At 38.0% G+C, this 15,270-nt stretch overlaps 1 protein-coding gene across 1 annotated transcript in view; it reads left to right on the top strand.

Annotated features, from left to right (window-relative positions):
- Positions 1 to 14,365, top strand: part of SLC1A3 (solute carrier family 1 member 3) — a 110,781-nt gene extending 96,416 nt beyond the window's left edge. The window contains exons 6-10 of the mRNA XM_059725219.1: positions 2,567 to 2,862; positions 3,903 to 4,136; positions 8,721 to 8,915; positions 10,427 to 10,561; positions 11,829 to 14,365. Coding sequence (XP_059581202.1) covers positions 2,567 to 2,862; positions 3,903 to 4,136; positions 8,721 to 8,915; positions 10,427 to 10,561; positions 11,829 to 12,033 — 1,065 coding nt within the window. The 3' untranslated portion in view covers positions 12,034 to 14,365. The remainder of the gene's footprint in view (positions 1 to 2,566; positions 2,863 to 3,902; positions 4,137 to 8,720; positions 8,916 to 10,426; positions 10,562 to 11,828) is intronic.
- The last annotated feature ends 905 nt before the right edge of the window (positions 14,366 to 15,270 follow it).

Below are 15,270 nucleotides of genomic sequence, written 5' to 3'. Positions count from 1 at the left end.
CAGCCTGCTGCTGGCAGGGCTTGGTTGACAGCTCCCTCTGTGTTGGTAGGCTGACAGCTGTGGAGTGCAGTCCTGCATGGCTGCGCCCCATGGTTTTCAGGGTGCTGAGTGAAGGAGAGTTCATCAGCTGGTCCAGCATGTCAGGGCACAGGGAGCTGCAGGGTTCCCCCTTACCCAACATGTGGTTTACCTTGCCACACTGCCAAGTAATAATGGTCTGATTGAGATTTGATCTCTGATCCCAAAATCATGCATCCTGCCATGCACATGTGGTTTAGCAGGAAGCACAACTGTCACATCATTGAATGAACTTGTGCCAGTACCCAAAACAACAACAAAGTATAAGTTTTAGCCTGCACTCTCTTTTTCCTTCATTTCCATGATCTAAGAAATCCCCTTCATATCCACTCAAACACTTTCACAGTCTGCTTTGAAGCTAAATGAACATATGTTTCATCCAGCAAGGCGAGTCAGCAGAAAAACTTCATAACTCTGTGCCAGCTCCTAATACCTGACATAAGGTTGGAACAGCAAAAGGGTATCTGTATTTTAGGTCCTAGAACTCTTCCATATTTCATACCTTGAAAAAACACTACTAAGTAATACAGAATCAAATATTTCCCACTGTTGTAACAGAATATGAGAAATACTAGAAATTAAGAAAAATGTTAGTCCAGTATTGCAGGGCTAAAAAAATTTTAGTCCAGAGCAGGCCCTAGTCAATTTGCATTCGACCCGAACCAGGGACAGTGATTCGAATAGTTGATTCAGATCACTGTCCTTGATTCAATTTGGCCAAATCCAAATCTAAAGATCCGATGCTGATTCAGAGAATCAGCAATTCAGACATAGGCACAGCTTTAAATGTTTTTTCTACATACTTCAAGGTACCAGTGTGGCTCTTGAATGCTGCAATGCTGGGACAGATGGAGGCGTCCCACAGGAAGGGAAGGGGGGGGCGCACATGCTTGGCGGCGAATCAGGGAGTGGATCCAAAGTACTTCCAGTCCACTTCCGGGGCTGCCAGGGAGTGTGCTGGGGACCCCCCGTGCTCCTGTGGGACACTCCATGAGTCCCACCATTCTTGAGCCGCCTGCTACCTAGAGGTATGTAAAAAAAAATTTATGTGTCTATGTCCGAATCTTTCCAAATCGATTCGGACGGTTCCTATTCAAAACAGGGAAATTAAAGGGTCCTCTGATTCGATTCAGATTCGGAGATTTGGCCACTGAATCAGGCCAAATCTCCGCTGAATTGAATCAGGGACTGAAGCTTTGCCCTAACGATTATCACAAAGTCCTGAATTCCCCCAAGCCTACAATTAGCTGCAGGCACACAAACTTGTTGTAGCTGTGGTAAAACCTTATTCCCAGTGAATTAAGTAAATGCACAGATTCTGTGCCCTTATCAAGAGGCGGGAACTTGCCGTACATCAGCTGCTACATCATAACTGCCCCATGTCCTTCTGTTACCTGCTTTGAAAGCTAAATCAAGGCAGCTTCCCTCCAAGTGAAACAGGCCTAAGCTTCCCCCATTTAGCTTCCCCTTATGGTGGGGAAATTGCAGTCATAGGGACAGTTCATTTTGCAAAAATTAACAGAAAACAGGGATTTACCCCATCTTCCTAGCTCTGCAATAACAGTCCCGACATCTGCCATCACTTTGCTGTAAGTGATAGCTCAACCAAAGCAACTTATTTAAAAAATAGGCTGCCCCAGGTTAGCTCCCTCCAGGAAGTGCTTGGAAGCACAGAGACTGTTCCCGAGTTCCATGCTGCTAACCGTACGGACATGCCTAACAGTAATTGTGTGGGGTCATGCAAAACGAGCTCTGACTGTAGATGGGAATGCAGCTGGATAAGGTTTGGGAACCACTGCCTAACACGTCTGGCACGCTTGAGGATTCAAATACCTCCTTGTCCAAAAAACTGTTAATACATTTTTAACACAACTTCTACTGGCAGATCAGAACCCACCCTAAAGCCTGAAATAGTTGCAGAAAATACTCTTTGACAGTACATCAAAAGTATGGTCTAATGTATGGCATCTAAGAGGAACTCAGACCAGCTGGAGTCTTGTCTGCATGTTGGCTTTCTAGTACTCAGGCCACCCGCACTCCACCATAAGTATGCTGGCTTTGCATTCAATTAACTTAAATACTTCCAGAGTTTTGCAGTAGTTGGGACTATTACTGATCATACTGAACTCCTTGGGCCTGATAGCCATTTTCAGCAGGTAGGCACAAAAGTGTAAAATTATACATTTTTCACTGAAGGGTAAACTACAACTTAACTGTTAGAGTAGACTAAGTTCGTACACACAGGCAATTACTGCAAAGCAGCTGGCACACTATAAATCCCTACTCCCAGAGTAACCCGAGTTTGTGCTGATGATGTCAGAGTTTATCTTCTTACTACATATTTTATAAAAACATGACCACAAATATGGGCATCAGAAACATAATAATGAGAATAGGATCACAGAAGACTTAATACATAAATATCTTTACCATTATTTGCCACAATTTACTGTTTCCCATCTTTCCTTTTTTTCTTTTCTTTTTTTAGTTCAAAACAAACTATGATAAGAGAGAATTTCAAGTAGCAATTCCACACAATGAAACCTCCACTATGGCTTCTGTAATCAGCAACGTCTCAGAGGCAATGGAAACCCTAACTCGAATAAAGGAGGAGATTATCCCTGTTCCAGGATCTGTAAATGGAGTGAATGCACTCGGACTGGTGGTTTTTTCAATAAGCTTTGGATTGGTGATTGGGAGCATGAAGGAGCAAGGGCAGCCATTAAAGGACTTCTTTGATAGCCTTAATGAAGCTATCATGAGATTGGTAGCTCTAATCATGTGGTAAGTGTTTTATGTCTGCCAAATGCTCTATTATTATGCTAAGTGTTGCTGTTTTGTTGACAGTATATGCTGGATATCAAGGGTCTGTGTTGGGCAATAAGTCAGACCGGAAGATCCTAATTGTTCTTTCTAGCTTTAAAATCTATACCTCTAAAGATCATAGTTCTCTACACTGTTAGTTTACCCTAAGAATCTAAATATTTTAATATTTTCTAGTTCTTGCTGCAGATAAATATTTTCCATTGCCATCATTACTAATAGATAAATATAGTCTTTAGTGTCCACTGGCATTGTTTTCATAATGTTAGGACATACATATTAGGAGAGGTACTTTAGCAATCCTGCTTTCCACAGAAGTTCCCCACACCAAGTTATAATACAACAGAAAAAAGTCCAGCTGCAACAGCAGTCATCTTTCTGTAGATCTTAGATTCATATGTTCAAGGCTAAATTCTCAAGTGTAGCTGAATTGTGTCTGGCACAACTAAGAAAAAGTAGTTTAAGGTATCTTTGAAATGCTGCACTCAGTCCTCAACAAAAAATAGCCTTCAAAATGCTCTCTCTACCCTTTGTCTAACTACTTATTACCTGAACTTGTCTGGGACTAGCCAAACCTAAACACTCCATTACTATGCCCCCTTTTCTCAGCCATCTACCCAATATTTAGAGGCAGGTGGCAAAGGAGTAGCCCATGTATTACATGGGCTTTCGCCTATGTAAAAAATTACTAAAGAATTGGCTAAACTAGGTTTTAAATAGGAAACAGGGCTCCATCAGGCATTCATCAACTTGGAGAATTACCACCATTCCTCTTGACTTTCCCTTAGCTGACCCCTAACCCAGCAGAGCTGAGTAAATATGGCAGCAACCAAGTTGACTTGCCACAGGCCAGAATCTTGAACTGAGGCCAATCTAGGATGGTTATGGTTGCTAATATGTATAAAGCTTTGTATAAAAAAAAAAAAAAAAAGGTGGGGGGAGGGATTGAAGTTAGATTTCAATTTGTTCAGCACAACGTTTATTTGCTTACTTGTTTATAGGTATGCTCCGCTTGGTATCCTCTTCTTGATTGCTGGAAAAATTGTTGAGATGGAAGACATGGGTGTAATTGGTGGACAACTTGCCATGTACACTGTAACAGTTATCATTGGTTTGCTCATTCATGCAATTATTGTTTTACCACTGCTCTACTTCCTGATCACCCGTAAAAACCCTTGGGTATTTATTGGAGGATTGCTTCAGGCACTGATTACAGCTTTGGGAACATCTTCAAGGTACAATAAGAAGATACTTTTAAGACTCAATAATAATAAAATCTGACATTTTCCAATTTTGTAGTCACACTTCAGGTGAAAAACTCCCATTGACATCACTGACAGGGCCCTTAGCTTATGCAAATGACAGAAGACACTTAAAAAAGTGGGGGTTGTCTCAAAGAAATGTACAGGTATCATTGGAAGCATTTACTTTTGTACTTACCATGATCATAAATTTAAAAATAGTACCCAATTAGAATAAAGTATGTTAACAAATAAAATATACTATTGTCATGATAAAAAACATATGCTGGCATAACTGAATGAATTCATTGTCACAAGCATTTGGACACACCTTATTCAGGTCTATGCTTTCTAGTAAGCATACAATTTTTACTAAATATGTTTGATTGATCTATTTGTTTGCTTACTTTCCACATTGATTGTTTTCTGTGAAGAGCTCATAAATGGTCCATGGCCCCTAAACAGCCCTGTTGGCACAGGTCTACGGGCATGAACCTAAGTAATACCACTAGGATTTCATTAGTATCAGTTTTTGAAGTCACTGAGCAGTGAGGAGGTGGAGTTGAGCATCAAGGCTTATTCTGTTGATAGATGAACTAGTGAGTATTCAAACAAGAGAGAGAAATAAGTAATCAGAGAAGTTTGGAAAGAAATTTAGAAAGGGAGTCTGAAAGGCTTTATTTGTAAGTGAAGTGCAATGATCAATATGGAGACCAGCAGCAGACCTGAGCTGTAACCTGAAATAAATGTGCCATGATTTTATTCCTGCATGGAGTGAGAAGGGACTTTGTACACAGGAACTGAAAGTTAGTGGATAAGTTGAAAAAAAGATTTTGGATTGGAACAACAAATACAGAGACTAGGAAGCACCAGGGAGACCAAGTAGTTCTTGGGCAACCAAGAAGAATCAGTGAGAAGGCTTGGTACTTCTTCCTCACTAGAGGCAAAACAACAGGGTTTGACGGTATGCAAGACTGGACCAGTTGTGACTACCAGGGAACAGAAGACCAGAAGAAATTCCACACAGCTAACTGTTTATAATCATGACCACTTCTTTAGTGAAGAAACAGAGAAAGAGCTCTGACAATCCGGGTGGCTGAGTGGACTGGAGAGGCATACAGGAGACACTTGGGCCTGGCTGCTCAACCTATAAGAAAAATACAAAGTAATTCCGATCATTCATGGAAGCCAGACAATCCTCCTTCAGTGGGATCATATACAAAATAGAATGGAAATAATTTTGTTCAAGGGACCGGAAGACAACAGGATAGTGTACTTTATTTTGGGAACCCAGAAACAACACGACTCTAAAAGGGTACAGGTTTTTCCAGTCAGCAAGCAAGTATCCAACAGTAAGCATGCATATTGGCACTAATACCACACAATGGGTGCCATTACTGGTTTGAATTTAAAGACAGCTCAAGATGACTTGGAAGGATGTTGAATAGGAAGAATCTCTCAGGAGCTTTCTTAGAGATCCTTTCTGGGGAGCAGAATATTCTGAAAGTGAATCACTGGCTAGAAGTATAAAATAGGTCTTCATTTTGTGGTATATTGATGCACCTTCATAGGAGGAGAGGGAGTTATACAATTTGGATGGCTTCAGAAGAAGAGTTCTTCATCATTATAGGTTTGGATTTAAAGATAATCTTATAGTTTAGTGAAAAGGTGAAATGAAGGTGAAAAGTGGGAATACATGAGAAAACACAGTAGAAAAATCAAGAAGTTGAGAACAAAAGTAATCAAGATACAAAGGACACAAAGATAAAAAAGATCTTTAATTACAGTATATCAATACTAGGGGCTGGGTTAATAAACAAGAAGACCGTAAATTGTCCATTTATAAGCATGAATCCATTTAGTTGGTTTTACTGAAACCTGAAGGAAAGATTTATGCTACTGGAAGGTTAAAAAAGTCAATGGTTATAACCTATTCAGGAAAGACTGAATAGGTGAAGATAACAAAAATTGTGGCACTCTGTCAAAATTGGCACTACCTGCTTCTAAATTATTGACAATCTTAGTGCTTGTGGACCTATGTTCTGACAGCTACAGAAGATAAGTTACTTTTTGCTGTCAGCAACAAACTACCAAATCATACTAGAACACAAAAAGGCTCTCAGAGAAAATTATTCTATATTTTGGGGGGGAAAGAAAGTTGTTATCCTGGCAAATGTCAGTCTGAGTGACATACTCATAAGAAATCATATTGCCAGTACTAAAATGTTCATCAATAATTTTTTTTAGCAATTACAAGAGCATTTTCTGACTCAAAGTGTACATGTGGGAGATTTCTGCGCTAAAGCATCTTGACAAATCACAGAAGTAGCAGTCTAGATGCCAGTGATCGTGACTTAATTATGTGTAATTCTGCAAACAGAATAAAATATAAATACTTGGCATTTTTAAAATGTCAATTTCACAAAGCTGAATACAATTAGAAGGCCAAATTTGTTGGGAGAAATATGAATAATAATTGATAACTGTTGAAGAACATTTTATTAAATGTCCAAAAAACCTACAGTCCCACAACTAAAAGAAAAGACTGCACTAATCCAAAAATAATCATGTCTAGAGAGGATGTGAAGGCAGCTATAAAAATTATAATACTATTGATTCCATAAATCATGGAATTTTTCTGAATTATTCCATTATAAAAGAAAGAAGCAGCAGATGGCAGAAAGTAAAAAAACTCAGAAACTAGGAACTGTAGAAAATTAGCATTGGGAAGCAAAAGGACATGAGGAAAAATCTATGGCCAGCAGACTTTAGGAGAGTCAGAAGCACTCTTCAAACATATCAAGAAGAATACAAATTCTTATAATAGTATTGGCACGACTAGAAGAAAATTATAGACTTAATAATAGTGCAGAAAGACATGAACATTCAATACATATATCTATTACCTATTTGAGTAAAAGACCTCCGATGATGATGATGACGATGATGATGAAACACTCCTAAATCTGGATAGCTTTAAATCATCAGGTTCAGATAACTCTGACCTAAAATTTTTTAAAACACGGGATGAGGAGCTTTCTGGATCATTAATACTAACTTTTGGAGTAAATATTGGAACAGTAGAGAAGTTCTAGAAGAAAGTTTTTTTTAAAAAATGAAAGCTAATATGATGCCAATATTTTAAAAGGGTAAACAGGATAACCCTGCTTACTACAGGCATGTCAACCTAAAATCAGTGCCAAGCAAAATAATGGAACTTCTGACACCGGACTTATTTAATAAAGAATTAAAGGAGAATAAGATAAGTAATGCAAATCAATCTGGTTAAATGGTAAATGATTTTTGGCAAAGTTTCTTGGTATGTTTTTCTGATGAGATTAATGTTTGATGAAAACATCAGTGTAAAAATATTAGAATCTGTAAAGCATTCAACTAAGTATTGCATGACATTATGTTTAATGAAGAAGAATGACAAGATAAACAGCAGACATAATATGGTTTAAAACTGGCTAACTGGCAGATCTCAAAATGTAACTGTAAATCAGTAACCATCAAAGAAAAGGTTAATATCTATTGAGGTATCACAGGGATTTGTTCTCAGCCTTACACATGTTAACATTTTATCAATGATCTGAAAGAAAAAACGGTTTTGCTGACAAAGTTTGCAGATGCCACAGACATTTTGGGAGTAGCTGATAATGGAGTGTTCAAGTCACTGATAGAGCAATCTGAACTGGTTGGTAAGCTAGATGCAAGCAAATATATGCCTTTCCATATGGTCATATGTATATTCATATACCTAACAAAAAAAGAATATGGACCATATGCACAGAAAGGGGACCTTATTACGGGAAACAGAGATTCTGAAAACGGGCTGGGGTTCATGGTAAATAACAACCTCAATAGGAGCTCCCACTATGATGCTGTGGCCAAAAGGGCTAATGCAAACCTTGGATGCACAAGCAGAGAAATACAAAGTTAAAAGTGGTTTATAATATGACCTTTATTCTTGGGACTGATACAATCACTACTGGGATACCATGTTCAGTTTTGGGCTCCACGATTCAAAAAAGAGGTTGACAGACTGAAGAAGTTTTAAGAAAGAGCCACAAGCATGATACAAGGATTAAAAAACATGCCTCTTATTGAAAACATGCCTCCATCCTTCATAAGTTTAGTTTAACAAAGATAAATTTAAGGAATATTTGATCCACAAGTGCCTATACGGGGAACAGGGGTGTAGGTTATAGCCGTGTTGTAATTTGACTACAGAACACTCCATCTAGTGGACAAAGTTATAGAAGGATCCAATGGCTAGAAGTTGAAGTTAGAAAAATTCAAATTGAGAAAGGATTGCAAATGTTTAACAACGAGGAAATTTGAACCTTGTTTCCACTTGCCAAGTGGCTCTGACAGATTCACCATGATTAGAAATGTTAAAATTAAGACTGGTTAGGTTTCTGAAAAATATACTGCTCTAGCTGACATGGAAATTAATTCAAGGAAATCTATGTCCTTTGTTATACAAGAGATCAGACTGCATTGCTGTGGTTCCCTCTGTCTGTGTATAGATGCACATGCAGCCTTCTAGATATGTATGTCTTTTCCTTGTTTTAGTTCTGCCACCCTACCTGTTACATTTAAATGCCTAGAAGAAAATAATGGAGTGGATAAGCGTGTTACAAGATTTGTACTCCCAGTGGGTGCTACAATCAACATGGATGGCACAGCTTTGTATGAGGCTTTGGCGGCAATTTTCATCGCACAAGTTAACAACTTTGATCTGAACTTTGGGCAGATTATCACAATCAGGTACAGAAGCCATTTGGGAATGCTTTGATTAAAAGTGCCTTTATGTTGATCACCCTCTTAGCTTACCCACTACAGACTGAAGAATGGCTTCCACAACTGCTAAGTATGAGTCTGAGCTATGTCTTAGTAGCTAACCAATTATTACATGATTTGTATTCTCAGTGTATCAGCATAAAAGAGTCCCTGGAAAGCATGCAAGTGGGTTAGCCTTTAAAATTGTAATATGAAAACATAATCATTGAGTTTGAGGGTCATCAACAGCACGTGAGAGTGGTAGATTTATGTTCTGCTCAATGTAGTTGATTTCGTGTGGTGAATTATCATCTATTTCATCTGTGATTTGTTTTCTTATACAATATACAAACTGCACAGCACAGCAGCCTGCTTCTATGCTCATTATTAGGGGAGCAGACATTCACTGAAAAAATCTCACAGGGTGTAGGTTATAGCCATGTCGGTCTAAGAACATCATCAGACAAGATATCAGATTTACCCAAAGAACCTTTTATTAGACCAACTCAGATGGTTGGAAAAATTCTACTTAGCAAGCTTTGGGGTTTAAATACGCTTTCTCAGGCTGAGGAAGCATCTTCAGTTGGTGTATGTGCTCTTCCTGGATGGAATGAATGGTAAAGAAGCCAGAGGCTGCCTTTCTTGCATGCAGACCAGATTTTGTTACCATAAAGTGGACATGATCCTTTAGTAAGATGGCTTTGAAATACTAATACTAATTCAATATCCAACACAGCAGGCAAAGTTCTGCTTTCAGATTCTCATGGCATATCATGGCTCTGCTTATCTGCTCTCCTTCCTTAAATTAAACTTGCTGTAATTAATGCAGATACTGTAAACTGCTTTTTATATTGAATGCCCTAGGACAGGGGTGGGCAAAATGCAGCCTGCAGGCTGGATGCAGCCTGCCAGGCCATTTTATCTGGCCCACAGAGCCCCTAAAAATTTAGAAAATTAATATTTATCTGTCCCAGCTGCCTGTCACGTGGCCCTCAATGGCTTGCCAAAACTCAGTAAGCAGCCCTGCATCCAAAATAATAGCCCACCCCTGCCTTGGGATCTAGTAGGGATGACAGATGCTGTGGAATTATTGCATGTCTGCTTTAAAAGTTTGATATTTCCAGAGAAGCAAAAGATTATTTATGAAACAAAAAGGAGATGGGACCAAACTAGTAAATTCAAAGCCAGGTCCAAATTTAGATCCATGGTTTGGCCTATTATTAACATGTGGACTAGGCATTAAGATTGGATGCAGATCCCAACTTTAACAAAGCTTGGGCTGGGAAGGGAGTTCAGACATATCTACAAAATTAGAGACATACCCAGTCTTTTATGATGTGTCCTGCTCCAACACATGAAGCTAAAAATCTGAAACATCAATATCTGGTCCTCATCTAGCATTTGTATTTGCTTAAGAGTTAAGCATTAAATGTTTACTAGGTAGCAAGATTTTTTTGGAAGCTAACTTTTTTCCTTCACTTTCCTTCATTTTGGCACAGCATCACAGCTACAGCTGCCAGTATTGGGGCTGCAGGAATTCCTCAGGCCGGACTGGTCACCATGGTCATTGTGCTGACATCTGTAGGTTTGCCTACGGATGATATCACTCTCATCATTGCAGTGGATTGGTTCTTGTGAGTATTTCACATTGAAGAGATAGACCATATTTTGATGGAAAATTCTAATCATTACTGAGCCTGCACATCATTTAAATCAGTCGGCTCACTCTGTATGTGAGAAACTGTTTTATAAATTTAGAGGGGGTTGGGTCTGTGTTTGTTTTTTTAAAAACCATATTTTCTCATCACTGTAACCCTAAAGGAAATGAGGGGCATATTAAGGATCGTACACAAAACAAATACAAATATCAAAGCACCCCTCTCAGCCAAAGGAACTATTCTGAAAGCTTTCAAACAGCCTGAATCTGACATCAGTAAATAAGAATCATAACACTCCAGTATAAGATGCTGTTGTTTGCATGTTGCTAATGAGCATCCTACAGTGAAAAAGGCATGAAAGGTTCCAGTGTTCAGTTCAGAACTGCTTTATCCCAAATTTCCTGACTTTCCAGGTCAGTGAGAGTTTCTGTGCCTTCCCAAGAGATGAGTAAATAAAATAAATACAGTGAACAATATCCATTAGCCCTATCCAGCCACTGAATATGAACTGAGAATTGGTGGATATAGCTGAATGACAGTGCAATTTAATTTTCCCATTCCTGTACATGTTAGAAAAGAAAACTGAGCAGTATTCCTAAGGATTGGGGAATTCCTTCAGGCCCAGCCAAGGTAGAAGTGCTGGAATATCATTGCCACCGTCAGAATCCAGGGACCTTTCCCATACTTGCAAAGCTGCTAAGCTAACTCACCAGCCAAGGAAGGAACATGCCAGACCAGAACCTGTTTCAGGATCTTTGCCTCAAGGGACATCACATTGGTTAAATCAAACTTTAAGCAAAAAAATGGTAAAATAAGCTATTTCATCAGCTATCTAGATCCTATTTTACCCTAACTTCCTTCCTACAACCCATAAGTCTCCAGCTCAATTGAGGGCTTTCTAAACTTTATAAGCTACAAGTGATATTCAGGGTACCATTTGACTAATAGCATTACCTCACTGCTTCAGCTGAAAGGACGTCCACTGTGCCATGGATGAATCTCACCCTGAATTATTTACGGAATATTAACAAGGATCATGTTGTTGCATTAGAATGAGAATTTCGATACAATTTTTGGTTCATATAGAAAAGGATTCATGCCTGTGACATTTCTGATACATGCATGTGCATAAAAGCATTGGACAATCCAGTAATAGTTTTCAAAGACTATTTTACCATAGTAAATCTATCCATATTACTTGAAAAAGTCAGAAAAAATAGACTAATTCAACTGTTTTTCATAGGGACCGTCTTCGTACCACTACCAATGTCTTGGGAGACTCCATTGGTGCAGGAATTGTTGAACATTTGTCACGGCATGAACTGAAGAGCAGAGATGCTGAGATGGGTAATTCTGTGATAGAAGAGAATGAAATGAAGAAACCATATCAACTCATCTCACAGGAAAATGAGCGTGAAAAACCATTAGACAGTGAAACCAAGATGTAGGATAAAACAGGCATGTATCCAACACTAGAATTGTGGGAAACATACTTCTCCAACCATTTATACCTTGTTTTCACCAAGTCCATTTAGTCCATGTTTCTCCCCTTTATGATAGCACGGAAAAAGAATTAATCACAAACATTCCAAATTAGCAGTGACCAAGGTGTATGTTGGCATTCTACTTTAAAAAATTAACAGGCTTCACACTGGTCCTGCGAGAGATGCGTTAACTGATGAAAAATACAAAAAAAAGTGTGTGTATTAAATCCTAAAAGTCCCCATGTATGTGTTACTGAGCTCCAGAAATGTGACCTTTTTTTTTTTTTTTTTTTTATAAGCTGGAAAGACAAAATAGATAACAGAACCTGAAAAAACATTTTTATTTTTTTAAATACCTATTGCCATTTCCTAGCACCAATAAGCACGCAATCAACAATTCCTAACTTGATAACTGAACCAAGATATATGAACTAACAGGATTGTGGTCTTTCATCTGCTGTCATTTTTCACCTGTGTTATTTCCTTATTCTATACTAGAAGCAGAATAAAGTCACAGTAAATGAAAGAAAAATAAGGAAGAGATGTTCACATAAAATACTCATGAGTAGAGCTTTTACCAGATTGAGCTGAAATATCATTTTTCAGTTGAATTCTTCTGACTAAGACACTTAAGCACTAGCAAGGGCTGATCTTGACAAGCGCTTATGTTTACTGCTCCCTTTGACCTGTGAACACTTATGCATATTCATAAATATTTGCAGGATCTAAGCCCTAGATTGGCTGGTCTTTGATGCAAGAAGGGTATCTTTATCTGTGTTTGGAAAATACTTAATACACAGTGGGTGTGCTCATAGTCTAAATAGTCAGCAATGATAAAACAAGCTGAGAGCATCAGCACTTTGTAGGAAGCACTACAGGCCTGGGAGAAGTTGATCAGAAACTAAGGAGATGGAGTTCTGGCTCAGACTCGGTGTTGCAGAAACTGCATTGCTGGAAGTCATGACAGAAGGGGCATTTAAGTGGAAGTCTGCCAACGGCTCGGTCATTCAATTGAGAAGTAGTGAGTCTAATAGCCAAATACACCTTATTCTACTTGCGAGACAGAACTTACTGTCTCATTATGAGGTTCCCAAATTTTTGTGGGTTTACCAGCAACATCTCTATTAAAACATAAAGAATACTATTTTAGAAAATTAAACTAATGGGTGCTTTGTTACTTCTTACTAGAAAAAATATAAATTGCAGAATAGTAAATACATTTATTAAAATGTTGAAAGTATAATAAAAAGGATCTTAAGAGCAATACTGTAGGTCTCCTTCAGGGAATACAGGAAGAAGGAATAAAAAAAGGGAGCTAATAGTAATCTTGTAGCTTTTTTGTCCACTTCATGATTATTCCCTGATGAAGCCCTTTTATGAAAAATATTAATTTTATTATTTTCCTTTGTTCTCCTTGTGTCATTGTAGGAGTCAAAGAGTAAAGTTTATAATGCAGTTAGAGATGGGGAACTGAAGGAGCATGAATAAAAAAGCACAGCACTTACTGAATGGCCTTTTCTGCACAGAAAACTTTGGTTTAGTTCCAGGTTTTGGCTGGTGTGTTTGTTTTTGAGACAGAACAGAGACATTTCCTTGCTGCAACCACTACTCACCAAACTCCCATGATTAACACATGTAACTTTTGTCTCTGAAAGAACATAACAACTATAAAGTGAAAACGTCAGTGTGCTAGTTGAAGGCAGGTCTTTTCCCATGTTTGGGGCCACATGACAGGCTGTTTTTTCCAGGAGTGACAAGTCCTTGTTCATGTGAGTAGTTTAAGTGGGAATACTTTTACAAGAGTGGTGAGCAGGATTTAACTCAGAGTCCTGAGCAGTAAGAATGCTTTAAAACCTGCAACGTTCTATAAAATTCTCTAACTGGAAAGTGAAAACGTGTGATTTTTTTTGCTAACAGAATACAACCCTAGCATGCAGACACACACATCTTCTGATTTGTAATTAGAGTTATTTTTATATAGATACTGTATTCAGTATGTGTGTATAAAAGTTAACTTTAGAATGGAGTAACAATTTAATTGTTAAAACTCTATTGGGAAATACATTGCAAAGACTTAATATAAATGGCTGTCTTTCTATGACATCAGTTGAGAAAAGTGAATTGTGTCACAGAGTATGTGATCTTTTTTACACTAACTTTGTTTCTTATGGAAATCAGGTATTATAGAGAGATCCCTTTTCCGAGCTCTCATTGGCTCTGCATTTAGAGGCACCCGGTGGGGATTGAAAAACGTTACTTTGTAGATGTATTTTCAATAAAAAATAGTTTTACATTATTTGGCTGTTGTGCCATCTTATTCAAATTTTATGTAATGGGGGAATCTTCATGCACATTCAAAACATGTAAGGGGACTTAAAGGTTCCATAGACTTGAGTACTTTTTACCCTGCAGGGTCTTACTGATGCATGAGTATTTCTCCTAGATTCAAATGTCCATTTCCTAAACTTTTTCAAGAACAAGTGTCTACTCTTCATGGACAAAACAAATGAAAAAGAACATTAAAGGAAGAAATAAAAAGAGAAAATAAGAAAAAAAGTGAAAAGCCAAGTCTGAAGACAATGTTATAAAGAACTAGGAAATGATTTATCAAATTTAGTACTAATGCTGATGATAGCACTGATTTAATGTTTATTATCACAATTGAACAAAGAAAAATAAAGTGTGAAAGAAGGTGTGTGATTTGATGGGTTAGAACTCAAAATGAGGGAGTGGTTTAATTACACTTTCACTGCTGGATATTTTAGCTAATAATTGCAACAACTATCAATGAAGTTCAGTTCTCTTGAAAAGATAAATACAAAAGTATTTAAAAGCATAGGGTTGGAAGAGATTCCAGGGCTCACATAGTCCAACCCCCTGCACAAATTCAGGATGCACTGTTCTTATACCAGACAAATGTCTATCTAGCCTATTTCTGAAAACCGTAATGAAAGGTATTCTACAAATTCCGTAAGTATCTGGTTCTACTGTCCTACTGTTCTGACAATCAAGCTTTTTCTGAGATTTAATCTAAATCTGTTGTGCTAGTTTAAACCAACTGCTTCATGTCCTGACCACTTTGGCAAAGGAAAAGTAGTTCTCCATCTTCTTTATGTCAGTCTTTCCACTATTTGAAAACTGTTATCACATCCCCCTTTAATCTCCTTTTTGCCACACCAAACACATCTGGTTCTCTCTAAC

Source organism: Alligator mississippiensis, chromosome 3 (genome assembly GCF_030867095.1).
Source record: "Alligator mississippiensis isolate rAllMis1 chromosome 3, rAllMis1, whole genome shotgun sequence".
Classification (NCBI taxonomy): Eukaryota; Metazoa; Chordata; order Crocodylia; family Alligatoridae; genus Alligator; species Alligator mississippiensis.
The sequence above is the reverse complement of the archived record's forward strand: the minus strand, read 5'-3'. Positions and strand labels throughout refer to the sequence as shown.